The sequence below is a fragment of the Pocillopora damicornis genome, chromosome 7 (genome assembly GCF_964200805.1).
Source record: "Pocillopora damicornis chromosome 7, jaPocDami1.2, whole genome shotgun sequence".
NCBI classification, from domain to species: Eukaryota; Metazoa; Cnidaria; class Anthozoa; order Scleractinia; family Pocilloporidae; genus Pocillopora; species Pocillopora damicornis.
The window spans coordinates 11,832,809-11,860,138 of record NC_142676.1 but is presented as its reverse complement, the minus strand read 5'-3'; the positions used below and the strand labels follow the sequence as shown (position 1 = coordinate 11,860,138).

General features: G+C 37.6%; 3 protein-coding genes across 5 annotated transcripts in view; 2 read left to right on the top strand and 1 right to left on the bottom strand.

Moving 5' to 3' along the window:
- LOC113666292 (proton-coupled folate transporter) overlaps positions 1-1,834 on the top strand; it is a 6,697-nt gene extending 4,863 nt beyond the window's left edge. For all 3 annotated transcript variants that reach the window (XM_089213179.1, XM_089213180.1, XM_089213181.1), the window contains exon 7: positions 344-1,834. In XM_089213179.1, the coding sequence (XP_089069305.1) occupies positions 344-443 (100 nt within the window). In that variant the 3' untranslated portion in view covers positions 444-1,834. The remainder of the gene's footprint in view (positions 1-343) is intronic.
- Positions 624-7,914, bottom strand: LOC113666288 (DNA repair protein RAD51 homolog A). Its single transcript, XM_027182054.2, has 8 exons — positions 7,459-7,914; positions 6,256-6,511; positions 5,650-5,741; positions 4,504-4,598; positions 3,851-3,964; positions 3,436-3,565; positions 3,108-3,229; positions 624-2,301 (listed from the first exon to the last, which is right to left on the bottom strand). Exons 1-8 carry the CDS (start codon positions 7,540-7,542, stop codon positions 2,178-2,180), a joined length of 1,017 nt encoding a protein of 338 aa, XP_027037855.1. The 5' UTR covers positions 7,543-7,914; the 3' UTR covers positions 624-2,177.
- LOC113666290 (vacuolar protein sorting-associated protein 54) lies at positions 7,748-27,330 on the top strand. Its single transcript, XM_089213174.1, has 25 exons — positions 7,748-8,453; positions 10,628-10,908; positions 11,195-11,309; positions 11,444-11,481; positions 12,050-12,187; positions 13,129-13,271; positions 13,782-13,881; positions 14,684-14,826; positions 15,720-15,855; positions 16,171-16,278; positions 16,834-16,880; positions 17,814-17,916; positions 18,435-18,556; positions 18,937-19,066; positions 20,008-20,189; positions 20,601-20,680; positions 20,782-20,820; positions 21,444-21,516; positions 22,328-22,433; positions 23,271-23,358; positions 23,800-23,921; positions 24,879-24,959; positions 25,238-25,345; positions 26,106-26,200; positions 26,819-27,330. Exons 1-25 carry the CDS (start codon positions 8,204-8,206, stop codon positions 26,979-26,981), a joined length of 2,991 nt encoding a protein of 996 aa, XP_089069300.1. The 5' UTR covers positions 7,748-8,203; the 3' UTR covers positions 26,982-27,330.

Here is a 27,330-nt window from a genome sequence, read left to right as displayed (position 1 = left end):
GTACCAATCCAAACCTTTTATGTTTGTGAAATGTACCAAAGAATTTAAAATGTTGGAAAAAAATGAAAATAGAGAAAACAAATAGTACATGATTTCAGTCATAAACCAACATGACCTAGTATTATGAAAGGAACAGATGAGTACTACATGTAATTCCAAATACCAGTAGCTATTTTGTTTGCAACAAGACATTATCCAATATTGTAACCACACAGGTAAACAATTATCGGCAGTATCAGGAAAAACCCTTTTCAAAATTCTGAAACGAGAATACAAGTTCAGTTATGTGCAGTCATTGTGATTTCTTTCCAATTTTGACTATTTTCCTCTCTCTTTTCATTAGGGTCATTCAGAGGAGTAAACCTTCAAAGCCAAAGGAATTTCCTCCTCTTCTTGACAATGAAAATCCAGCAAAGTCATACAGCAAGCAGGAAAGGATCTAACTTCAAGTCATCTGGTCTCAGTTGTTGAAATGGTGCATAATGCAGTATATTTTGTCAACATTTATCAGCTGAATACTTATTGATATCTGTTGAATAGCATTATCCACCTTTTTAATTACTGGGCCTTGCTATGCTAACATGAAAAACACAGATATGTATAACCAAAAACTGAACGTCAAAAGATGGTTTGACCAACTATCTTGCTGCTTTATTTGCATCACAATTGTCTGAGAACTGATTCCATTTTGTGTGTAAACACTTAGCTATTATCCTTTCAGTCTACACAATGTTAGATGTCTTTTGCTATTAGAGCAGTTTTCAATGGAGTATTTAATGTGATCCTAAAATACTTTAGTTACTCTGTGATTGGTCTTGCAAAAACTCTTGCCACCATCTTAACCAAACAGATTCAAAAGTAAACCCAACCCTAACTTAGTCACTTTTGTTTTCCAGTGCTTCAAGCAGGTTGCCTGTTTTTTTACTTTGAGTTGTCATTAGTTAATGATGTTAACTTTTTGTTCTGATTGATAATTGTGATTACTTTGGTTTTGGCTTCAACTTTCACTTGAAAACTACTCTTACTGTTACATGTACATCATTAATTCATTCAAAACATGGAAGGAAGACATAGTGTAATGTACTATTTGCATTAGTTACATGATGGGGCAATTGAACTGGCAATTTTTAGAAAAACACAGAATGAGTCAAATATATAACAATTAGCAAAATGTTCAATACAAGTTAATTTGGCTGCAATGGCCACAAATTTTACAAAATCCAGAAAATGATATAAATTTTTCTACATGAATGTAATGCAATAAAATTTTGTAAATAGTGAGAAATTGTAGATTACAAATGGGGCAGTTTTTGCCAGCACAATTATCTGGAAAAGTCAGAAAACCATGAACCTCTAAAATGCTAAGGGAATGTTTGGTATATAATGAGGAGCAACAGTCAACTTGGTGATTGTAACTCACAAGCAGACAACAGAGAGACAAATTAGTATCTACATGCCATTACTACTCCTGTGTAATGTTTATTCTTGTCCCCCTCACATCTTAGGACTTGTTTGTCACTGTGCATTAAAATAAATATTTATAGTGTTCATGGTTTTCTAGAACTTGCAGTAAAAAAGTGTACATAACTGAAATACATGTGATGCTCATTTCCAAATTCTAGATGTTGAGAGTGACTTTAGCCAATGATTTTCTTTTTTGTCAAATCAGCAGTGGTATGATTTTTATTATTTACAGCAGAGTTATCATCAGATTAGAACATCTGGTGCCAGTATAAAGGATGCAATATTTAATTTTCACATTAATGATTTAGACGAGAATTTCAAAAGTTGAATAAATAAAATAGCAAAGAAATAAAACAAATACTATTCAGGATTGTATGATTGTTGTTTATGAATCTTATTTTAGCAAAACAAAGTTGGCTTCTCCATGATGACTTCAAGATGGCAGCCCAGTAGTTTGCAAGCAGCCCCTCATTGTGAAATGTGTTTTAAATTTGTGTTTCTCTGCCCACAGGAAGATTTAAGATGAGTCACACTTGTCCAGAAGGGATGATAATGAGGGCCTGCCAGCACCCTATGATGGTATTAGCTTAAACCTTATAGAACATCACATGTTTAAATCATCTAGTGGTACTAGATGCTAAAATAGAGATGCGCTCATCTGAGACTTTTAATCCTGTTTACACCATATCCAAAAAATTTTGCCTTTCCAGTTTTTAGTCCTTAGCATCTCCAATACCATCTGCATTGATAGCAAACATGGCTTCAGCCTCAGGCAAACATGGCGAGTCATATATCTTACATATTCTTGTCTCCCCTCTTCCCTTCCTGAGGTACAATCTGTAGAGGATAAGGAGCAGAATATATACTTATTACTTCCAAGCCTGCAGGAAATCCTAGTGAGCTGACATCCAAGTTTTCCTTTGATGACAATGTACCTGTTGTTGACTTCACTGGTAGCTTCCTTTAAAACATGTTTTTAAAATGCATTTAGCTACAGCTCATCATTTGTAAAACTGAATTTGCTTTCTTTTTCATCTTGTTTATGGAAATGTAATGTACTGACTTAATGTTACTATAAATTGAGAAAGACAACATACAGAGTTTGCTTGTGTGGAAAAAGTCAAACCTTATTCAGCTTTGTCCACAGTCAAGATATGTAGTTACCTCATTCCTTCATAAACTTACATAATGTTCGCATGCATGTATGTATATGTAGTATGTAAAAAACTATGTTTACTTAATTGACCACTCCTCCAAAGGGCCTTTTCAGGGCCAATACAAATGAATGAATGAATCAACATGGTGTTTTAAAGTCACCTTTGCTTAAAAATTGTGTGACACTGAAAATCCTTTGTAAGACAAACATAAGTCAAGGGCAGTCATTTAGAAACATTGAAAATCCTAAGATATAGCTGAGACCTTTGTAGCACCACAAGTGATGATCAATATCAGTTTGTATAGTCTATAGTTAGTTTGAGCTGTATCATCAATGCAAACAGACCCTATTACAAAAACTTAACAACAGCCCTGATGATTTCCACCCTCGCAACTTTACTACTGAAGGTAAGTCTGTAAACAAACTACAATTGTGAAGTGAGTAGAGAAAAGTTGTCAAAGAACAGGATTTTGTTATTAGCCATTACCTTGTTGTTGATGCATGTGCCATGATGTTTCCACCAATTGGCTTTTTGGGATCTGCTTGGAACATAGAAGCACCATCCACCTGTGCTACAACTTGGTTTGTGATAACAACAGCTATACCAAACTGAATGACAATGGTATCACAATCAATTCACATAAAAAAAAAAAACAAGGTTTATCACTACTTGAACATTCATAGGTAAAACTACTCAAAGATGCAGTAACAGGCAGCAAGCATGGCACAGTCCAAAAAGAGAGAAGAAAAAAAGTGTGATATTGCATGTACATGGTCTATACAGGGTAAAACACAAAATTAGGTAGCATATGTACCTCATCTGCAAGTTTTAGTAGTGTTCTAAGGAATCTTGCCAGGTGCATCTGCCGGGCAGACAGTTCTCCACGACCAGAGTAGTCTGTACGATACAAAGCTGTTGCACTGTCAACAATCATAAGAGCATATCTGCAATGATGGGTGATGGAGAAAATAATTTAAGAATACTGTACATGTATTTTGAAAATTGCCAGAGTGTAGAAGAGTGACTGTCATATGCCACACAGGTCTAGAGGTAACTAAGTCACTCAGGGTTTGGGTATTACTGACCATCTGACTAACGAGTCAAGAAGTCAGGCTAAGTGGCAAGGGGAAAAAAAATTACAGTTTACATTGCTTGCAGAGTTCAATAGTTGTATTTAATGCATGGTGTATTTCAGGACTACATAACTACATTTATTGATCAAGCAGTACCTTGATTCAGACATCATAGCAGATGCATGTATCAGAAGCTGAGACTGATGGTCTGAATTGTAGGCTCTCGCATAGGCCACATTATCAAGCACACTTTGTCCCGAAAGCCCATATCTACATCACAAAAACAATATGATACAAACGTTAACTCACAAGAACACATTTGGATCAAACAATTGTTTTAAAAACAATCTAGTTTATCTTATGAGATCCTAAAAAGGGGGGAGGGGCGGGGGAAGAAAGCAGGGGTGAGCTTTATCTAAAGAGAGTGAGAGGAAAAACAAAAGAAAGACGAAGGGCACAAAGGACAAAGGCTGTAGAGGAGACAAATAAATATATAATTTATATATAATTATGTATATTAAAAAGTCTAATCAGTGCAAATTTAATTGCCTGGAATTATGCACAGATATAGCTATATCAAATAATTCTCTTAAGGTGGGGTAAGAACTACTGTTTGGTAAATTTTGAACAATGAAAACTTTTAGAAATGAAGGAAAATGAGCATTTTGTTAAGGATGATGAAGGCGATCAGGGTAACACTTTAAAGATTCTGTTCTTTACTATCAGAACGGAAGTTTTTCTTAGTCCTTAAAGTCAAAAGACATAGTAAACAACATAATGTAAATTAAAATGTAGGTTGCTGACCATACCTTTCAGCAACAGCTACCAGTCTTTCAGGTCGAAATGTGCCCTCTGTATCAATGTAGAGACATTTTCCTTCTGCCCCACCATGGTCGATGGGAAGCTGTAAGATAAAGTAACATTATGAAAGTGAAATGTGATCATCACAGTAAATTTTCCAATTTAAGCAATTGGAAAGAAGAAGCCTGAAAAAAAAAAAAACTCAGGGCTTCAATGGGATTCGAACCCGTGACCTCCGCGAATACCGGTGCGATGCTCTACCAACTGAGCTATGAAGCCACACATTGGGAGCGAGGTCAATTTATTGAGTTCATATCTTCCCGTGCAGTGAAATGATGTGAAGTTTATATGAAATAAGTCATATTTGTACTGCGGTTGTAGATGAAAGTGAAATGTGATCATCGCAGTAAATTTTCCAATTTAAGCAATTGGAAAGAAGAAGCCTGAAAAAAATCAGGGCTTCAACGGGATTCGAACCCGTGACCTCCGCGAATACCGGTGCGATGCTCTACCAACTGAGCTATGAAGCCACACATTGGGAGCGAGGTCAATTTATTGAGTCCTCGCTCCCAATGTGTGGCTTCATAGCTCAGTTGGTAGAGCATCGCACCGGTATTCGCGGAGGTCACGGGTTCGAATCCCGTTGAAGCCCTGATTTTTTTCAGGCTTCTTCTTTCCAATTGCTTAAATTGGAAAATTTACTGCGATGATCACATTTCACTTTCATCTACAACCGCAGTACAAATATGACTTATTTCATATAAACTTCACAAAGTAACATTATGTTATTGGACATAAGAACTACTGATTTTCTTCTATGCATGTACACAGTGTAATCATGTTGTGGAATCCCATTATATCAAACAATTAATTTTTTTGTTATACACTTTTCAATATACATGCATAGGACTGTACTTCCCAAAACAAGTAATTAGTTTTGGGAAGTACAGTCCCATACATGTACATTGAAAAGTGTAAAACAAAAAAACAAACTGACTGTTTGATAAAATGGGATTCCACAACATGAAATATCAAATAGGGACAAATTAATATTATTTGTCCCTATTTGAGGTACATGTATGACACAATTATAGAAACTTTCAGAAACATTTGAAATCTCAACCTTGTCTTGTGATAAGTTAAAGATTGATCACCTGACATGTTACGGCCATTGTGTGACACAGTTGTGTTTTTCCAGTACGGAATTCCCCAAACATTTCTGTGATGCTTCCAGTTTCAATACCACCTTTGGATCCAAAAGGAAAGTTATGTCTTTCAAATGTAAGACTAACAAAACATTACACGATCTAAAAACAAAACGTCAATCCACTTCACTTCAATAGTACATGTCTTGACCCTTAGACCCCTTAGATGGCCTAGCTTCTAATTTATCCTCACAATATCACCTCTGAATCACACATTTAGGCCACAAGAATAAGATCAATGATCATCAACTAAAGAAGATCTTAATTATTGAACAAATTCCCCCTGTCAACTTAGGAAATACATAAAGAACAGTATGGAGAATATACATACTGATATTAGGGTGTAAAGGGTTAATCATTTAACCTCCTGATTCATATTTCACAAACAATACCATACAAATTTTAAACTAAAGGCAATTAACCTTTTGGTCAAAAATCTGTTCAGGCCTTATTTCCTGCTATTCAAAAAAAATGTAAAATTTCACACAAATAAGCCATCAATCAATATTAAACTAGAGAAAATATATAAGCACTTGACAAAAGTTTCAAACCAACCTTGCATAAGTTTGTCTAACTCTTTTGACCCTGTAGTAATCATCACTAATTCTGATCTTCTCTGGTGAAATTCTGTGGCAGTAGTGAATCCCATTGGCACCAGCTTAGAGGCTTCATTGAGAAGTTTGTCAGCTTTAGCCTCACTGATTCCTTTAATACCAAGTAGAGCTTTTTTCGGTGTGTAGGCCACTGCTTCAATGGTGTGATATCCAGCTTCTTGCAGCTTTTTTACATCATTGGCACTAATTCCATGCTCCTTATGAAGGAAAAATGTCAGTTATGACTAGTCATCATTCAATATCATCACATCAACATAATTTTTCATAAGCTGTACATGTAAGCTTACAAAATAACCCAAATATCACACACACTCATGCTGTTCAAATACAATCATTTATCATGTTGAAAAGTGAAAATTAGAAAAAAACAGTTTGCAGAAACATTTCCATGTAACCCCATACTATTCTGAAACAAAGTCCTAGAAGCCTTGGATTCTGAAGCAGTCCATCGTTTTCTTTATCGTTTTTTTCATCCAAGAACTGTATACACGATTAAGTAAAAGGCTCCGCGGAAATCTTGCTCAGCTTACATGCATATCTTCAACGAAGAGAGGTCAGCTTATACTGACATTTCAGAATGGATACGTAAAGGAGTCTACCCTGATCAAAATCTAAACCGCAAAAGACATACAGTAAGAACATAAAAAAAAAAGAAATTAGATATATTCTGTTCGCAAGAAATTCGAGCATAGTCTTCGAGGACAATCACAAGGAAGTCTTATAAAATTAATAACTTCACATCTTCATAAAGCGAGCAATTCTATCATCATGGCGGCGTTCAGGTATGGTAGCTAGATTTATTAATTTATTACAAAGTCACTTTCCTGAAGACTCTCGATTCCTTATAGATAAATTTCAAATAATCTGTTATAGCAATGATAAAAATGAATTCGGCAGCATTCAAGGGAGATTCCAACGAAAATCGGTCCTCTGGAGTGTACTGAAACTGCTAGCGTTAACTTAGCGTTGAGCCAGTCGAAATTTGCAAGAGGTACGCCTCATTACCCGTGGCAAGTTTGATACGTTTTGGCTTAAAAAGAAATAGAAATTTCAGATTTACGCGGGAAATGCCAGAAATATACCCTTGAGAATAATCTTATCTGTAATGACGAACTACAACGCCATATTATATTTGCCTCAGTACCTCGAGTTTGTTGATAAGCAAAGGTCCCGCGTTTTCTTCCATGACGTCGTCATGTTCAGTTTCTTCTTGCCTTTCCCGTTGCATTACTTCCGAAAAAAACTTCAAAATAACCAGCCGATAAACACTTAAATGCTGAAAAGGGCAATATAAAGCCTTATCCTTGTCTTCAAACAGGTAAAAAGCTCAACTCTTCGCCAGAACTGCCGCTTAAGTTTTTGAATCAGAGCGGGAACCGCTGATACGTCATGTAATTATGAGTAAGATGTTCTCGTGCTGACTCACGTGACATTAATCTGAGATACAATAGAACAGACAAATGTAATTACATTTGACTTTTTCTTTAGGATTCAAGCTTTCAACTAGCTAGACACCACCATACAGAATGTGAACTTGCAAAATGATAATAATGATTTTTTTCCTTAAAATTAAAATGGGGAAATCAACAGAGATCGCAGTGTCAAAAATAAAGTGGGGCCACTTTTGGTGACGTAGCTAAATGCGAGGTTGCTAAGGATTACAGAATCGGCGAAAGTTGTTGGAAAATTAGAGTTCAACAAGTGATGTATTTTTTGTCGCCTCGCCCGGTTACCGGTTACCGAAAGGATGAAACATGGGTTGACGTAACGGACAGGGAGTACACATCGTCAAAATCGAAAAAGACCAATGAATCAGATCAATGCAAAGAGATCATCGAGGTATGATTTATTAAAATACAAGGGGCGAATTGGTTTCCAGTCGTCTAATTATGTTACGACTAGTGGACCCCAATGAAGCTAAACCATGGCAGAGCTGTGCAATTTGTAGCGACAAGATATTTTTCAGGACACCAAGAGAATTTAGTTCTCATCTGAGACAGTTGCACTGCACAAAAGAAGGAGGATCGTTTGTTTGCCATTACGGTAAAAATGGCGTTTGCCCTTCCTTACCTGTTGAAGGTGTCAGCGACAAAGATTACGAGGATCATGTAAGGAAGAATCACACAAAACTGGAGGAGGGTAAGTGTATAGTTAACAGTTTAAATATTCTGATCGTTAAGAATAATTCCCCTTGTGTTATTTTCTTGACATCATTAATTGCATCTAGTTCTCTGATTCCTCGTTAATTTTGAAATATATGAAAACATACACGGCTTACACGAATTCTGTTTTATTATGATGACTGGACTCCGAGTAACATAAGGCAGTGTAGAAGAGTTTGCATCTTGCCATTTATTCGTGCGCGTTTTATGAATTAAAACTCAAGTAGACTGCATTAAACTCTCACAAAAAGTCGAAGTCTTAAAAAATTGGTAGCAAATATATGTACATTGATGTACATGCACTACTAAATTAAGGCACCAGAATCAATGTTACACTGAATATATTTAGGATATATTTTATCCAAATTTTTTTTAACCCATTAACTTCCATGGTTATCCAAGACAGAATTTCTCAGTACAATTTCAAAAAATTATCAAGCAGACAATTTATGAGAATGAAAAAAAATATCAGTTACATGTTGGGGATCTTTAGCTGATCTAATACTAAATTCTACCAACTGAGATCATAAGAAATGCAGGGTAGATGGTAAAGAGAATTGCTTATGAGGTCTTGGGAGTGAAAAGGGTTCAACCTCTATTAGGAGGATAGAGAGTTTTTTTTATATTTCCTTTCACTTTTATCTTTTGCTTTATCTTAGGTTAATTCATGATACAGGAAGTATTATAGTATTTATTGTTTCTGAAAAAAAATTTTTTTTGTTAATATCAACTTTTCTTTTCATTATAAGTTCTATTATTTGTTAACTGTGTTCATGTAAGTTACTTTTCTATTTAACAAAAATGCTCTATGTTGCCATGCTGTTGCCATGTGTTCAGGAATAGATCACAGATGATGTGGGAAAAAAATGATCGGCATAAGAGGCACAGCTGAGTGTGTCTCAAAGGTTCTTGCCATCATTATATGTCTTCTGTGATCGAATTCTTTACAGGGACCCACAGCAACATGAAATCTATTTGTTTATATGATTAAAAAAGCAAAATGCTAGTGATAGCAATGTCATCTATTTATGTCTGTTCTCCAAAAGACTTAGTTCAGGGTTTTCCCTAGTTTTTAGCACAACAGATAATGGACCTTTTAAAACCAGTAAAGCACATTTGCAGCTTCAGGCGGCTGATCATTCTCAACTTTGTCATTTTCTAAAGCATACAGTACATCGCACTTATCAAAAATTCTCCATTGAAAAATTCATAATGTGAATGATACACCTTTAGGTTCAGAGGTTGAACAAAACAGTAAAATTTTGTTTAAAAGCATTATATTTGACTATGCCCTTTCCAAACTGCTTATAATGTAAACTGGTCTCCCTTCGATTTTGGGTGATATCTTTGTCGTCACTTACATGGCATATTGCTGGAAAATCAGTGGTGTCAGCTATAAATTGCATTGCTATGAAATCGAATCACATTGATTAGCTGAATTCATGTTCTAATCATCTCAAATTCAGAACTTTTACACTGTTGAGAGATTTTATTTTCAAGGCTTCTTTCAAACCATTGTCTGAATCACATTTCAAGTAGAATTTCATGATGAAGACTAGCTTTGTCCTCACATGTTCGTTATACAGCCAGCAATTGTAGAGCTGTCAAAGCAGTTATTTCTGGCGATTGGCTGCTCTTCATTGCTAGTATGTAACCTTTGTTTTGTTTACCCCTAAAATTCTTGTAAAGCTTACCAGCCACTCTTTATGACCTCTTGTTACTGGACAGAAACGACAGCATTGTTTGCTGCCATTTCATTGTAGAAACTGAACAACTAAACGACATCACATTTGCACATGCAGAGAACTGACAAATGTCATGAGATTTAGCAGAAAGCCCACAAAAAATCACTCGGGCTTTGAAATCCGAAAGGTACCAGTCAGTGTTAGCTAACTAAAGCACATGTAGATCTATAATAGTACACACTGTTGGCTTGTTATTACACTTTCTTACCAGATTAGCTCACCATAAATGTGTATTTTTTAAGGGTTCTGAGCATTTACAGGCGGTAACACTGCTCTTACAAGTGATAAACCAGTTACTGCCTGATAAGGAGAACCCTGATAGTTAAGAACCAATCAAAATGTGAGCATTAAACTCAGCTTATTATACAAATTGATTAAATGCTTCAGTGCGTCTGTTCTTTTTCAGTAAAATCAGAGAGTCATGCTTCTGTTACCACTGATGAATCACTATATCCAAGACCCAGACTACCACCCATCTCATTTCCTAATGCAAGTTCTTTCACTGTATATTCCTCGACACAAAACCTTCCTGCCATCTTAAATGACCCACGACTGCTCAAAAGACAGACAGACTTCTTCACCAAGACATGGGGAGAAGATTTTATATCACAAGATGTTCCACCTCTCACATTACTTCCAAACATCCCAAAGGCTTCTTTTGATGACTACCTCAAGAAAACTGAGTTTGTGAGTAACCTTTAAATTCATTTGGAATCATTTGGAATATTGTTCTTTTATTATTAAGACATTTAGCTTAGTAATCCTGAAGAGGTCTAAGGTACAGTTTGTGGAAAACACCATGCAATAACTTGTATGTGGTCATCAAATCCATGCTTACAGTTTTTTGTGAATGCTCATTAATCCTTTGACTCTTTGAGGGTGATTTTGTCTCATTTTTATTAAACTTTTAGTACTCTTTCACTGCATGTACATGTTCAAATTTAACTAAAAGAATCCCTTGAATTTTTTTTAGAGGATCAAAGTTCATCAAAAACTCAAGAAAAATTCAGTTGGGGGTGGGACTACGGCAACTCCTGGTGACACTGGTTTTACAGCAGCTGCAGTTGCCGCAGCCAAAAGACAGAGTGGTTAGTGGTTAAAGTATCTGTTGTGGAATATGATTTTATTGGAGGTGGAACAAGTTAGTTGAAGATGAGCTATCTTTGGTTGATCTTTGATTAATGAATAAGGACTCACTTTGCTTGAAATTTTTATTTTCCAGTTGACAAAGTTGCATCTGATATCAGCCTAATACCAAAGGTTCGTTGTTCATTATAAAATAATTTTTGTCTTTAATTGTTTACTGTTGGTAGAATTGTGACTTGTGTGACCTTTTAAAATTCCTTCCCTGTATTTTGTCCAACAAGCACTAGGGCACTTATTTAAAATTTTGGCTCAAAGGAAAGGTGCTTGTCAGAAGGAGGGTGCTTAATCAATGGGGCACTTTTTATTCTCCTTTACTGATTTTGCTGTAGGTAAAATTTACAAAGTTGTAAATTAAGTCACTGTGGCTATAGAAACTGATTTTCTTTGTACTCAGGACTACTGTTTGGGTGGGGCACTTATTTCCCATTTTGGCCAAGGGGTGGGTGCTTTTTTAGGGAAGGGTGCTTATTCAAGGAAATACTAACATTATCTAATTTTCATGGATGGTTTAATTGACTGAGTAATTGTGAAATTCATTAAATGATTGATTACTAGCAGTTGTTAAGGATCCTGTAGAGGGCAAAGTGGAAGGGTGGTTTATTGGAAATTACAGACTGTAACATAATTGTATTTTGGTCAGCATGGAGACTTCATTGAGTTGTTAAGTCTTGGTAAATTTCAGGTGTTCCTGATGCCCAATTTTGCTTTGGAAGACCCAGAGATCTTTAACAGTGTCCTTCCTTGGAGTATGGTGACTCAAGAACCAGCTGAGAGTACAAGGGCTGTGCCGAGGAACTCAGCAAAGCTTCTTCAGGAAAAGGTAGTGATAACTGTTCTAAATATTTAGAGAGGGTTGAGTTTGAGCGGGAAACCAATCTGCATGACTGTACGTTTGTACTGACTGGTTGATGTGTCACTATTTGTCTGCCTAAATAAAGTTTGGTTCAGCAGCCCAATATTGGTAGAACCGACATTGTATCTTGGCAAAGGTATTTAAGTTTATACTGAGTGACTCATACAGTTGGAGCTTATCCTGGTTTTCATCGTATGAAGTTACAAGGAGTATTCTTCCCTCCTCTCCTCCCCCCCTAGATGGGGTGCCAGTCTATTGATAGATAATCTCCCCCCCCCCCCCCCCAGCATTTCTTCAGGCTTCCCTGACAATTCTCCTGTACCCATTTGTGTTCCTGGGTGGAGAGAGAGGCACTGTGAGAGTAGAGTGTGTTGCATAAGAACAAAACACAATGACTCTGGTCCTCAACCCAAACCTCTTGAGCCAGAGTCTAGCACACTAACCACTACAGCACTGTGTCTCCTGATAACTTACCTTGGTTTCTATGAAATTTTTGTCATCATCCCCTTGGGATGAGATAATCAGGCCTATTTGATATAGAAAATTGCCCAACAATTGGTTTTAAAAGTTTCCTTGACAGCTCCAAGATATCTTTTTATACTCCTGGGAACAGAGTGATACTTCTGGGAACAGAGTGGTACCAGAAGAATTTAGTTCCTTCCCCAATAACATAATTTATAAAATATTTTAAGTTGGTACTCTCACTGTTAAGTAGATTTTTCCTCATTTTCTTTAATTATTTTTCAAATTTTTTTTGTTTGCCTGAAACCTTGAAGTAAAATACACAAAGAACATTTACATCAAGTTCTGTATTGAAGCAATTGGTCACCCAGGAAGTGCTGAAATGCCAAAGTTTTTTTGTTTGTTTTCAATCAAAGGAACCATTTGTTGTTTAATTCTTTTCTCAGTTGTCACACTATTTGGACATCACAGAAGTGAATCTGGCTCATCAGATCTCACTAAGATCAGAAGATTTCTTCAGTGCAATGGCATCCCAAGATCAGCTGCAGGATCATGTTGGAGAGACAGTCAGTGAGATCAAACATTTAAGGTACAATTTAAGTTTTATTTTGAATTGATTTGTGTATCACCTGTATGATCCAGAGCATTTTTATTAAAAACTTTAGACAAAAATCCTGTATGAGGGCAGAATGGGACAGTAGAGATGTGTGTGGGAAGAAGATTAGGCTGGAAAACAAAGGGCAAAAGTCATTTGATAAAATGCTCATTGGCTTAGTTATGTCATGATCAGGTTGGACAGGAAAATAATTGGCTCTGGATGATCATAATGCACGCACTTGGTCAGGCTTGCTTGGTCAGGCTTGCTTGGTCATCATGACTTCCAACCAAACATTTTCCAGCCTGACCTTCCCACTCAATAAGTGCATATTCATCTATTACTGTTTTGTGGCCTGGATCAAAATAATTATTTCCTAATAAGGATTTGATTCAATGGCTTTGTAAAAATAAGATATTTTTACTTATGATAATGTTGTTGAAAATGTTTGTACTTGTGTTGTTAATGTTAATTATTGCTTGCTTTATTTCTTAATTTTCCCAGAATGAAGGTGCAAAAAGTTCAAGAGGTTTTGTGTTCAGGATTCCTGAATGTTCTCAGGCTTTCATCTTTGAGATCTAAATATCTCAGTGTGTTTGAAAAGGTGAGAGGAGCTAATAACCTGTTGTGGAACCCTTATCCATCTAACACCCCCAGATATGAATCGGGATGAAAGTTAAAGAAGCCCTTTTTTGACTGTGAGCTGAATTTTGTGTGCCTTGTGTCAGCGTTCCAGTTTCAGTATGATAACAAATACTTGTAATTGGTTGAAGGGAAGAACGATTTTGAATATTCTGTATAATTCAGGCTCAAATTGTTTTCTTTCTACTGCCTTGGCTCCCAGGAGTGATTTACATCTAGTTTCTCCTTACAATATCTACTCTAAATCATTCAGGAAAAGATCACCAACTAAAGAACCTCTTGATTGTTCAACAAATTCTCCCTATCAGCTCCTTAAAAAATCTATAAAGAACAGTATTGAGAATATACATACTGATGGAAGGGTTTATTTTGTCATTGTTCATTAGGAAAGTTTGAATGTAGCAAGCAAAAACTTAGTTGCTCTCTTTGGTTATCACAGATCTGCAAAAACAATAAAGGTAGATTGAATAGGTATTGTCAGATAAATTTTATCAAGCAATCTAGACTCTTAAATTAAGGCAAAGAATAATTTCATTCAGTAATTATAACCTTTAACTCCCAGAAGTAATTAAAATTTAAGTTCCCCATAATATCCATACATTGTTAAGCAGGCAGGTAATGAGAATGCTCATCAGGTAAAAGTTGTTATCTTAATCTAATCCCAAATTCTTCCAGTTAGAGGGGAGAATTAGCAATCACATCTTTGGAGTTAAAATGTTAGCATTTAAATGTGAAGGAGTGGTGATAATCTATGTTTTCTTCAGCTTAAAATGATGGCCACAGTTCATCAAACACAGCCAACAATTCAGCTGCTGTTGTCGACATCTGACTTTGTTGGTGCACTGGACTTGATCAGCACTACTCAGGAAGTATTACAACAAGAACTTGCTGGCATTCAAAGCTTTAGGTATCTTAATAATTCTAGCTGAAATGGTCTGGCCATAACAGTTTTTCGCCTCAGTGAAAGGGTTCACTAAATTCTATTTAGAACTTAAAGTAAACATATCCAGTACTGGAACAGAAAATTTCTTCAAAACTCAGATGTAAGGCACATAACAAACTGATTGAAATTCAAATGTCATGTCATGTACTTTAGGTGGTTTAAATGTTGTAAAAATATCCACAATTGAGGTCTTTAACAATTATTCCTGAGCGCACACTGGATATATGAGATGTTAGATAGCCAATGAGGGGGTTATTTAGTGTTAACAACTGGGTTGAAAACGTAAATTAGCCACCGTAAAGGGTAAAAAAGCTGACGTTTCGAGCATTAGCCCTTCGTCAGCTTTTTTACCCTTTACGGTGGCTAATTTACGTTTTCAACCCAGTTGTTAACACTAAACTACCTGCTATACTCTCCCACCGACGCAGCACCACAGTTTCTTCAGAAACTTACCCCTTTATCAATGAGGGGGTTGTTTCGAGTTGGATATGTGCAATCTCGTATCCAACAATTGCAAATGGAATGATTATTTTATCAAATAATGATCAACTGTTGGCGCAATGCATTTCCATGTAAGGTGACTTGCAATATTAGCTGATAAGCGGAGTTGAGTGAGCCAATTAGAACACTAGAAATGCAATATTCAGAGTTGAAGATTTGATAATACAGTATGTAGCTGAACAGTCTGTTCATAAACGTCATTTGAATATCTCCACTTTTGTTTTTGCAATTTAGTATCATCAGCATAATGAATGAAGAATAATTTCTTGAAATCGTCTGTAAGAAGAGAGTGTTATTATTCCACTTACAATAACCTTTGTGATTTTTTGCTTTTTTTATTTCTTTTTGTGACTCAGACACTTGGGCTCACAACTGGCAGAACTTGAACGAGTGATTGAACGAATGATGGAAGCAGATTTTGTGGAGTTTGCAACAGCTAACCTTACTAGGACATCCGAGGATGACATGGAGAGTGAGGGACTTGTTGACGAGGTACGACATGTGAATACAATACCCTGATGAGCAGCAACCTTGAAACATTGAAGATGACTTCGTGTCGCTATCTGAGCAATCCCTCCCCAAGCCAAACATTAACCCTAAGTTGTCATCTGTAAACTGTTGTTCGGCGAGGGGAGGGGTAGCCGAGGGGAGGGGTAGGCGAGGGGAGGGGTAGGTGAGGGGAGGGGTAGCCGAGGCGAGGCGCCGATACTGACGTTGATCCGTGACATTCTATGTGCTGAAGTGCTTTTATTTTAACTGAGTACAGCATTTGGATTTTTTATAATTGTTTGTTTTTTTCTAAAACAGGATAGGCTTGTGTCTGTATTATTTGGCCTTCTCCGGAAACACAAGCTGCACTTTCTTCACTTATATCGCGATGAAGCATATGCTACAATAAAGAGTACAGTTAGACAGGTTTGTTGACAATGGAATCAAAATTATAATCTTAATAGGGGCCTGAAGCAACCTATGACAATGACGGCAATGAAGACGTGGGAATATAAAACATCTAATGGACAGAACAATATCTCAGTAAACCGTGTTCAAACTTTGCAGATTTCTCAGCCGTTCTCTGCAAACAACAACGTGAAATCACCAAAATTTGCGTGGTTTGCGGGTGAGAACGGAAACCCTGACAGCAAATTATTGATATTTCTTTTTGAAACTCAACGCAGCTCACATAAATGTACAGAGCTCTGCACGTTATGCTGAAGTTGAGGTGTGGCGGCGTAAAAGACGGTAAACGTATCCAGACATTAGCGAAAATACAAAATTTTCGTCTAATCGACGTCTTCCTCGTCGTCCCCGCGCTGACTCCTCACAAGGTCCCTATTAATATCTTAACCGACTACTCATACTCTGACTTAAGAATCTGACACTCAAGATTCTAGATCAAGTATGACCTGAAGTGTGAACTTGAATCTCTACGTACATTCTTATGTTTTAAAATGTTAAAATATGTTTCAACAGACAGTACAAGATATCGTCACAGACAGCAAAGAGAACGAAGAGGAAAGGTAATATTATGGCTATAAGGATAATGTCACGGATCTAGCGGTGTAAATCTCAACTAAGTCAGTGTGGTCTAGAAATAAACTATCAAATATGTCTGTGGGGGAGTAGGTGGGGAAGATGTGAGTGGAAAATGATAACTAACGATTGAGTTCACGCTAGCTCTGTGGTGAAGCATTAGATTGTCGCGTAGGCGTCATATTAGGGCGATTTAACGTTACAAGCTTACGTTCGTTTTTCTGGCCTGCTAGGTTAGAGTTAGAAAGGACGGTAGGGGGAGTGGGCGGGGAGAGATGCCCCATGTCCTCCCTTCTCCTTCCTTTGGCCATGGCTTATCCCCTAAAAGGTTCAGACTCCTTTCTCTTCCTAGCCTCCTGCTGTTGTCAAAATCGAAAATGGCAGCTATAACATTCACCAAGAAAATACGGAGCACTCGTTCGCCAAACTTACGCTTGCTCTGCAACTAGTAGAGTATCGGAGCTCAGAATCGGAAGGTCCAGTTACGATTCCTCGTTGGAATCCAATTTTTCTTTGTTACAAGCTCGAGACAAGACTAAGAACATCTTTCTTGTAAACAAAGCCATTCATGTAACCTTTGAATTCCTCAATTAGTTACTGATCACATTTGCAATGACATATAACATTAAATAAGTAGAATAAGAAATATGTTAAGTTTTGAGCTCAGTAAAGAAACAGACCGAAGATGTTTTTTCGCTTGTCACGAGCGTGGGACAAAGAAAAAATTTTGAGTCCCCATGAGGAATCGAATCTCAGATCCAAAGGTGTGTCTCGGGTTCGATTCCTCATGGGGACTCAGAATTGATTCTTTGTCCCACGCTCGTGACAAGACGATAAAACATCTTCCTCTACCATTAAGTAACTTTCTAAATATCTAATAACCAGTGATCTTTTTAACCAACTGTCTTCTTTCTCATCAGTCCGAGCATTACTGATGCAATGAGAGGCTTAGATTTCCTGCAGTGGATGAACATGCTAAAGGAAGTGTTTAACGCCTCTCTATGTGTCCTGCGAAGGATGAAGGTAAGCTGTAAACACATCAATTATCAACCCGTTTTCAAAGGAGAAGTGTGTACCGCTTCAAAAATAGTTTTAAAATATCTGAACTTTCTACCTAATGTGTCTACGTTGCTCCAAGAAATCTGTGAATGATTGATTGTTCAGTTGATATATAGTGAATTCTTTACCCATTTAACTCCTAGAGGGGATTAAAATGTAGTTTTTACTCAACATTTCTTTACATCAATTTTTCTAGCATTTTAGGCAGAGGGTGCTTTTTGTTCAGACATTAAATTCTCTTAACTCGATTATAGGGAAATTATAGCATCTTGTAGGGAGAATAAAAGTGAGACATTCAGGGCTGACCTTAATTTGGAGAATTAGCCCTGTGTGGTGGGTGCACTAATTTCCTTTGTGATTCGGGTACCTTTGTAAAATCCATTTGAAAGTCTTGTCATGCCTTCCAACGCTTTTCCGCCTCTTCATGAAATGAAACCTGTAAATGTTGTTTGAATATTCAACCTTTGCGATTCCAATTCTAGGTGTTGCATCAGAGCATTGTACGAGTGTTGATGATAGCTGCTGGAGGTGTCACAACTCACTTCGATCCAGATGATTTGGAAAGTTTTGGTATTCCTAAATCAGATTTTCTTCAACCTGTCTGGTAAGAGTTTGTTAAGGCTTGCGTTAATACATTTGTAGCCGGCAAACGGTCGTCATGTATACTTGCAACATTCAAGCATGTGGATCAAAGTCTTCTATTTTACATCAGCTAACTTTTTCTTACCAGTTTCATTACGCATCGCGAGAGACCTGCACGAAAATAGCCTTCAATGACATATTTTCTGAAATTACTCTCGAGAAACGTAGCTCAAACCAAACCAAGATGAGAAAAGTCATTACAAATAATCGTGATATCCCGAAACCTCTTATTTTACCAAGGGCATAGAGGAGAAGGAATAGTATCAGAACTCTCCACGTTGAAAAGTGTGTGAGATTCATTAGCAAGGAAACATTTACATGATACTTTCTTATGTCATGCAGCAGTGGAGTGGACATCTTGATAAGCACAACTGATTGTAAGAAACTGACGCAGGAAAGTAAGGAGCTGCTGTGTGCAGGTTGTGAAATGGCACAGCTGCGTTGTGCGAAACTTATTAGTGTGAGAGGAAAGGTAAGAGCAGCTCCTCTCGGTGAAGTGTCTTTTAACTTAGGTATGAGGCTTCGATGCGCGCGCTGCGAGTTCCGCTTTAAAATGCGTAAGTCATCTTTTAAGCCAGATGGTTTATCCAGTCAGAGCTTTTCCTTTTTTCCTAAGCATGAAGCCAGTAGGAGTATCGCTACTTCCCCTGGATAATCCATCGCAGGTTAACTTCTGCTTCCTTGAGTCAATTATTCTATTACTGTTGTTTCAGTCAAACCAATCGCCCTCAAAAAAAACTGTCAAACAATACTCATCGGTCTGATGCCACAGCACTGAACTATAGAGAATTGATAAGAAGTCAGGCGGTATACTAGGTTCATAGTTGGCAAACGTTACACTAAGGTTATAAGAATGCTGAGTGTCGGTTTCTTTCTTACACAGAGGAAGGTGATAAATGGAAAGCTTTTCATGTGGGGCTTTGTTAGTACCATTTGACACTTTAGTTACAGTTTTGCCATTGTGACACATGATGGCATGCATTCCATTCCTAATTCAAGCCACTCCCTCAGACTTCGATCAGTTTTAGGTCAAAACTCGGATAAGTGTTGTGAGCTGTGATGCCGTCCCATTGCCCTGTTCATATTTAGTTACTGACTGAAACGTAAACCCGCAAAGCCAGGGCCTACACTGTAACCACTTCTTCTAACTTGCCATTCATGTTTAAACGCCGTAATTCGTAAGATGACTATTAGCGTTAGCCCTGCGTCAGAGTGATCCTACGAAGGGCTGACGCTCGGAACGTCAGCTTTAGAAGGAGGCTAATTACGGAGGCTAATTCACATTATGAACTAAATTGATAGAGCCAAATTATCGTGCAATATTCCCCCTCCTCCCCCACCAATGCAGTACCACATTGTCTTTAACAACTCACCCCCTTCATTCATGTAAAAACATCGTTTTGTTGTTAACAGGCTGGTTACCTGGACAGCTTATCCTCAGCAGAGTTTGTCAGGCTGACACGTATGGTGGAAGACTTTGTTATGGACTGTGAGAAAATATGTGGACGCCAGAGCCATAGTCTTAGGGCCACTCTTTTGTCACAAGCTAAAAAATTTGTCGAAAGGTTCCACGAGGAACGCAAAAATAAGTTAAGGTGAGGCATTTGTTCTCATGCAGCTCAAAGTGCACCGGAAAATTTGTATCTTCAGCTTTTAGATTGGGATGCAGAGTTTGAATCTTGAGAATTATACCAATTTATTAGGAGAAAGGGAGACCATTTTATTTGATAAACCCCATTCGTATTTTGAGCCCTTTGATAGCTTCGGAAGCGCGGGAAAACACGATTGGTGTTTGGTTTGAATCTGATTGGTTGAGAAAATAGTGCTAGTTTTGTTAGACCAATCACAAAGTAAAGGAAAACGAAACCAAAACAATTCCGAATTTCTTTGAACACAATGAAAATTGCTCTCTTTCTCTCGTTAATTTGATGTTACTCTAAGAACATGAACCAAATTGCATTATGTGTATCGATTTAACTTTTTTTATTTCGGGGATTATTTTTTAGTTTGATATTAGATAATGAGAGATGGAAGCAGGCTGATGTACCCACAGAGCTCCAATCTTTAGTGGACTCCTTAGTTGATGGTAAGATTAAACTGAAATTCCCACTGTTCAGGCTCATTATATTTCCAAATTTAGTGATTTTCGTTTTTTGATAAATAGTTATTTTTTTGATCTTTTACCAGGTGTTTACCCCCGGGGCAAGGAGCCAAATTTTTCTATAGGTATGTGCAAAGTGAAGTGATGATGTTTCTATTAGAGGTTACAGTTAACACTCCTTTAGTTGCCAGCGTGGTACAAATTAGAATTATGTTTCGTCTGTCAGGACTCTAGCTTCAGACCTTCCAATTTCTTGGTTCGATGCCCTCCTGACTGAGCTTCAGTGAACCATTAACGAGCGAGGCTATGTAATACTGAGAAGGTTCATAGAATTTTCAGTTGAGTGTCCAACGTAATTCAGGACTGCTATGGTTTTGCAAAACTACGCTCTGTTATTGGTCAAGAAAAATTATCGCGCTCATTTTTAAACCATTCAGGTTCAAAACTAAAACCAATTGCAACTTGATCACGTGCGTTTTCTCGCGCTTCAGGCAGCCTGCTTATTTCCAGTTTGAGTTCTCATTGGCTCCTTGGCTTCTTCTGAATGGCTGTTGTGATTGCTTTGTTTGTTTTTACAGAACTCAATCGAAAAGTGCTTAATGCAAAGATCAATTTTTGGTGTAGCGTATTTCCGTCAAGATTGGAGTATATCGGGAAAAACCGTCCTTCGGTTAATACAATAATACAACAGTTATGTCATATACTCTAAAGTGCTCGTTTTCATGTTCAAAATTGAAATTCTTTCCAGGTCCTACGGCAACTAACGACAGCAAGCCATCTCCAGTTTTATTTGTAAATGGGGAAAAATTTGCCGTTGTTGGGTAAGTTAAGAGATGTATTAATTTTATTTTATAATTATATATATATAAGTGTACTATAAGGACGTAACGAAGAGGCTAACTCTTGACTGTTCTGGACGAGTTTAATGCACGACGTTTCGGCTGTCCGGCCTTCTTCAGTATAAAAATTAAAAACTAAAAAGCTATTTACAATGATTGCGACTTATATACAAAACAGAAATTTTAAGACAGGTTACGTGATACAACAAGGGTCTAAATTACAAACTGAGAAGGGTTAAACGATGAAAGGCAAATAAAGAACTATGAGTGACATGTGAATACAAATGAGGTGAAGACAAATAAGTGACAAAAACTAGAGAGAAAAAAGAATCTAGCTGTTATCATTTTGATTACATTCCTTCAGAGGCCTTCAATGGGGAGCTTGTTACTCCGGAGTAAACAGTTCTAATTAGTTATCATTTTGATTACATTCATTCATTCTATCTGACCTCCGGCTCGTAATTTACAAACTTTCCTCGTGTTCTCCCAACATCCCGGGTGGGTTATTACACCGGTAAACCGATGGAGAGTGTCGTCTGTTGTTTAATTGAGTTAAGAACTATTTACCTTTATTACGTGTTGCATTAGTCACCCTTATGATTGCAAGTAACTGTGGAATTCATTTGTATTTTTCTCGTAAGCAGTTCAATCATAATCCTCGCTTTACTTGTATAGCCTTTAATTCGGATACAGTCATGGAGATTTCACGGCTGTAATTCGACGACTGTGTTGGAGCGTAAACAAATCTTCTTTCGTAGACCATTATGCTTCCTTCGTATGTTTCTTTTTACAGGACAGTGCTTTTATTAGTGAACATGTTAGTAGATTACTGCCAGTGTGTGGATGACACCCCGATGCTGGTCACAGACATTATGAATAAGTTGTTTGAAACTTTGAAGGTCAGTGACATATTTGCAGTTCATTACCACCAGCAGTTAGTCGTGTTGTAAAACAGCATAGGACTGGGAACGCAAATTTGCAAACTATTGAGCTGAAAAAATAAGCTTGTCAAAGGAAAACAATTGAAACATTAGTATTTTAGTAATGTGAGTGTTAAAGCGGAGTGTGTTTTGAATTTCACGGTCTGAATTAGGCCTGGATACTTTTTCATGTGGTAGAGTTCAGTTTTTTTTTAGTCGAACTCATTGGATTTTAGAAATCCATCCCCAGTTTCCTTTTCATTGGAGCACATCTCGATCGAATGTCGTAAAAAAAAAATTTCAAAGTAACCAGTTAAGCCCCTCAGAACAGAGGAAATGTCGCAAAGAGTTCATGAAAGCTCAAATTTGAAAAAAAAAAAAACTGCCCAAGGCGCGGGAAAAGGCGAGTGACGAAGTTGCGACTGGTTATACTTTTGAATCTTATCGGTGGAGAGGATGGCGCGAGTTTTCTGGACCAATCACAAGAGCGAAGTAACGTAAAACCAATGCCATCCTGAATCACTTTTGACACTGAATTGAATATTGCTCTATGGTATTATTTTTGTCGTGTGATTTGTCATGCAGCGGTGAGTTCCAGTCTCCTAGCAGATTTCAGCAACACACTGTATCCATGTCGCCCAGGATGCATGTTTTGTCGCCCTTTTCATGCATTACACGTTTTCTCTTTATTGTCATTAGCTACAACTTTTCTCATTCTTACCACCGTTGTCTTGCTTAATTTCCAGTCTTTCTCGCCAACGTTTGTTTTATATTTTCTTGAGCCTGATGGCGCCTTATTGTGTAACGTTTTCATAGATGTTCAACTCTAGAACATGCCAGTTGGTTCTTGGAGCTGGAGCACTGCAGCTTGTTGGACTAAAGACGATCACAGCCAAACATCTAGGTAATCGGAAAGAAGAACTTCTTACTAACCGAGTGTGAGAGTCGTACTTGAGAATGTTGGTCCGATGTCGCGGCATGGGCAGAGTACAGCGAAGTCCTCAAAAAAAGAATTCGGCTAGTATCCAGCCATGTTGGCCTCACGCTCGGTCAATAACGCATATATACCATTTAGGGGATATCATTTGATTTAACGCTAAAAATTTCACTGTTTAAATTAAATTAGATAAATAGCTGACAGTTTAGAAAATTGAAATTCTGATCACGGGAGTGAAAGCGGTAAAGTAACCTGACGAAATGTTTGGGGGCCTACCTGGGATGGTGAAGAGTACATGATGCTTCCCAACCTCAGCAGTGATGAGCTTCTTGCCTCGCTAAATTTAACGAGGTTGTTTTAACGTATGGCTCCATTGTTTTCTTGTTTGTTTGAATTTTGTTTTGTCAGCTCTTGCTGCCCGCTGTTTAGAGGTGGTTACAATTCACATTCCAGTCTTCAAAGCGCATTTCGAGGAAAGGCTACCGCCAAAGCAGTACGTTTTACTATCGCAGTTTGATCAAATTCTGAAGGTGAGCCGACGGCATGTAGTGTAATTGCATTCTTCATAAGATTGTTAAATACAATTACCCCAAAATAATATACATGAAAAAATTACTCAGTTCTGACTGGTTAAGATAAAGGCAGCATTCAGGTGATTCAGTGCAAGAGAGGGTTAATTCAGCGCAAAGAAGTATAAAAAACCAGACATTCTGATTGGTCAATAAACAAACTCACAGGTAGCCAATCAAGTGCGAGCCTTAGTTGTCGCAACATTTGGATACGCTGAAAATTTGCGAGCAAAACAATGGCCGGCATTTCAATTAGCTTTTCTTTCGCCACCGTAATAACAATACAGCAGCTTAGAAACAGCTCTAACAACGAAGACACTGTAAAAAGCACTGCTCTTCGGTTGTCGGTTTGTATAAAACTCTGGTTGTACTTCATATGTGAGAAGGAATGACAGGAATGAATAACTCAACAACAATCTCTACTTTGCCAGAAACTTTAGCCTCGCAATCCCCTCATTGACTTTTCAAAGCTGGCCACGGTTGTTCGAGGGGTGGACAGTGCTATCCACTGAATAAATCTCTATGCTTTGTGTAGCATTCGTGGGAAAAAAAAAAAGCAATGGTCTCGAGCGTGCCTCACTTACTTAAGAACCCGGACACCTTTCAGAGTCGATGATGTGGGTTGGCAACCGTAAAGAAATTCTAAAGCCTACTTTCGAGCGTTACCCCTTCAGAGCGAGTAAGTCTGACGAGGGGGTAACGCTCAGCCTTAGCATCTCTTTACGGGGGCCAGTTCAAATCATCAACGTAGTTGTTAAAACCAAATTATTTTGTAATAATCCCCACCACAACGGTTTCTCTTTTTTTTAAGTGACTTACCTCCTCTATCCTTTCAAAGTCCATTGCTCCCAACGAAGGGACACACAATGTTGCCCACATTGTTGATTGAAGACGTTTAATTTCCGTCTTGTTTCTCAGGATTACAACAACCATCGTCAAGAGTTGTTCAGCAAAATCGTAAACCTGATGGAAGAGCTCTTTAAAAATATTTTCTCCAAGGTAAACTGTAAAGCATCGCTTGTTGACAATACTTTCAACATACGGTAATTTAATAAGATTGACTTCGTATACTTTCAGTATACGGAAATTTAATAAGATTGACTTCGTATACTTTCAGCATGCGGTAATTTAATAAGATTGACTTCGTATACTTTGAGTATACGGAAATTTAATAAGATTGACTTCGTATACTTTCAGTATACGGAAATTTAATATGATTGACTTCGTATACTTTGAGTATACGGAAATTTAATAAGATTGACTTCGTTCCTTAACAGTGGGAGGTCAAAGCTCCAATGCCGTCTCAAGCCATGCGCGGTGCGGTTAAGCAAATCACAAAACTCCACGAGTCCGTGTCACTTGTTTTACCAGAAGCACAAGTTGAGGTGAGTTTGTAATATCGTATAGAAACAGAACCCCTCCTTAGGCCGCTTGGTGATTTCAGTTGGAACAATGGTAGACAACCACCCTCTGAAGGTTCCCAGGCCGAGATCGGACCAGTGCTTTCAATAAGAATTGAAGAAGGTGGCTACATTTGTAAAGCACCTGCCAGAGAATAATATAAATTACAATTCCCCACTAATATCCCATTGCTTCCATTCAGAATAAACTGGCTTCAATAGAAGTTTTCGGTGTTACTTCCGTAGATGATCATTAAGTATTGGTCTCCTTTAAAACAATTGTTTAACTGATCGTTTTTTTGCTGGAAATCTGTGAAACGTATGCTCGAATATATGATAACACAATATTAATCATTTTCATCAAAAGTCGTTTACAAAGGTAAAAGCCGAATGAAAGAACTCGAGGTGTTTTAGGTCTCACTCCGTGAGTTTGCTTGAAAGTATCCAAGATATACCCGGTTGACCCGGCGATTCCCAACAGAATACCTGCCGGGACTCCGGCGGGTGCTGGGTCTTATTGAAAGCACAGTCGGACTAACACACAGAGTCATAAAATATATGAGGAAATGAGCTGCGCATCTGCTCATCACAAAGTGAATGTAACTAAGTTTCCGATATTGTTGACAGATGTCTCAACAGGTCCACTCCAGCTAATCACAGTCAATCTGCAACCCTTGTGTACAAGGTGTTTGATGCAACCTAGTTAGTTACCTTTGGTTTGAATGTTATTGTTTTTGTTGTCCAGGCCATATTCAGAGACATCAAAAGAGCTTTCAAGGAAAGTTTGGCCCATAAGTTAGACAAGTTGGGAGTCACGAATGATGGTGGTCCACAGCATGGGTAGGTATTCTAACAGTAAGACAAAGAGAAAAGAGTGGGAACCGTGCGCGTTATCACTGATGTTCTTCATAAGGCCTCTTATACAATCAAAAACGATTGACCTTAAAAATACTAGTCGAGAAACTTGCGCATGTCAGATGGACTTGATTGTTATACATATTCGAGCCGCTGAAATTAATGCACGTGAACAGGGCGTGAAGAAAAACCTCAAGAGGATTGTTATGGGAGGTAATGAGTAAGTAACTGTTCTCTTCTGATCCCTCTACAGCTTTTTGTGAACGGATAAAAGATTAAATAAAGGGTTTATCCTCTCGTTTTGGTTGCAAATTGTGCAAATGAAAGAACACTCCCATTTTTCCTCTTCTTTCTCCTTTAAGGAATAAATTACCTTACAGCGATCTTAACCCTGTAACCGCCAAGATTCACTTAGCAATTCTTCCTAACTGACTGATATGCATTTCCTCATAAGACTAGGGAATTTGGTTTTATATCACCTTCTGGCTGACAGGTTTGTTAGTTCCCATAACCTATTTGCAAGACAACATACTGAGATCACAAGGAGAATCTACATGTTAGTCACAGTTGGGAATTAAAGAGACGATTTTCCTTTTAATGCAGACTCGTCACGTCGGATTTAGCTTTCTTCAAGGAAAGCCTAAAGAATCTGAATGGAATGGGAGACGTTAAAAGAAGCCTGGAAGACTTGTGGAGGACTGTGAACGAACTTAGAGCTAGTAGAGCTTCACCAGCAACTGGACGGAAAATTGTCTCGCAAAGATAGCATATGTAATATGTTTAGAATTTAATTCATCAACCAATACGTCATTGTTCTTCCGTCAGTGCTCAATCATCTCTATTCGCTAAACGTTTTCGAGGCCGTGTTTTGTTTCTTCAGTTTTAAGAGGCAATATATCGGCTGTTTAACTATCAAATGTAAATTACAATTCAGAAAGGCCAAACATTTATAGAAGAGTGTTTATAAACGCGATGAAAGTGATGCTGTCATTCGGTGAAGAAATTTCTTGACCGGACAGGCACCACTAAATACGTCTGTATCTTTCAACTTTGTATTTAAGTAATTTTATGATTGAACAATTACAGAGTGATTAAAGATACTTAGTTCTCTACGA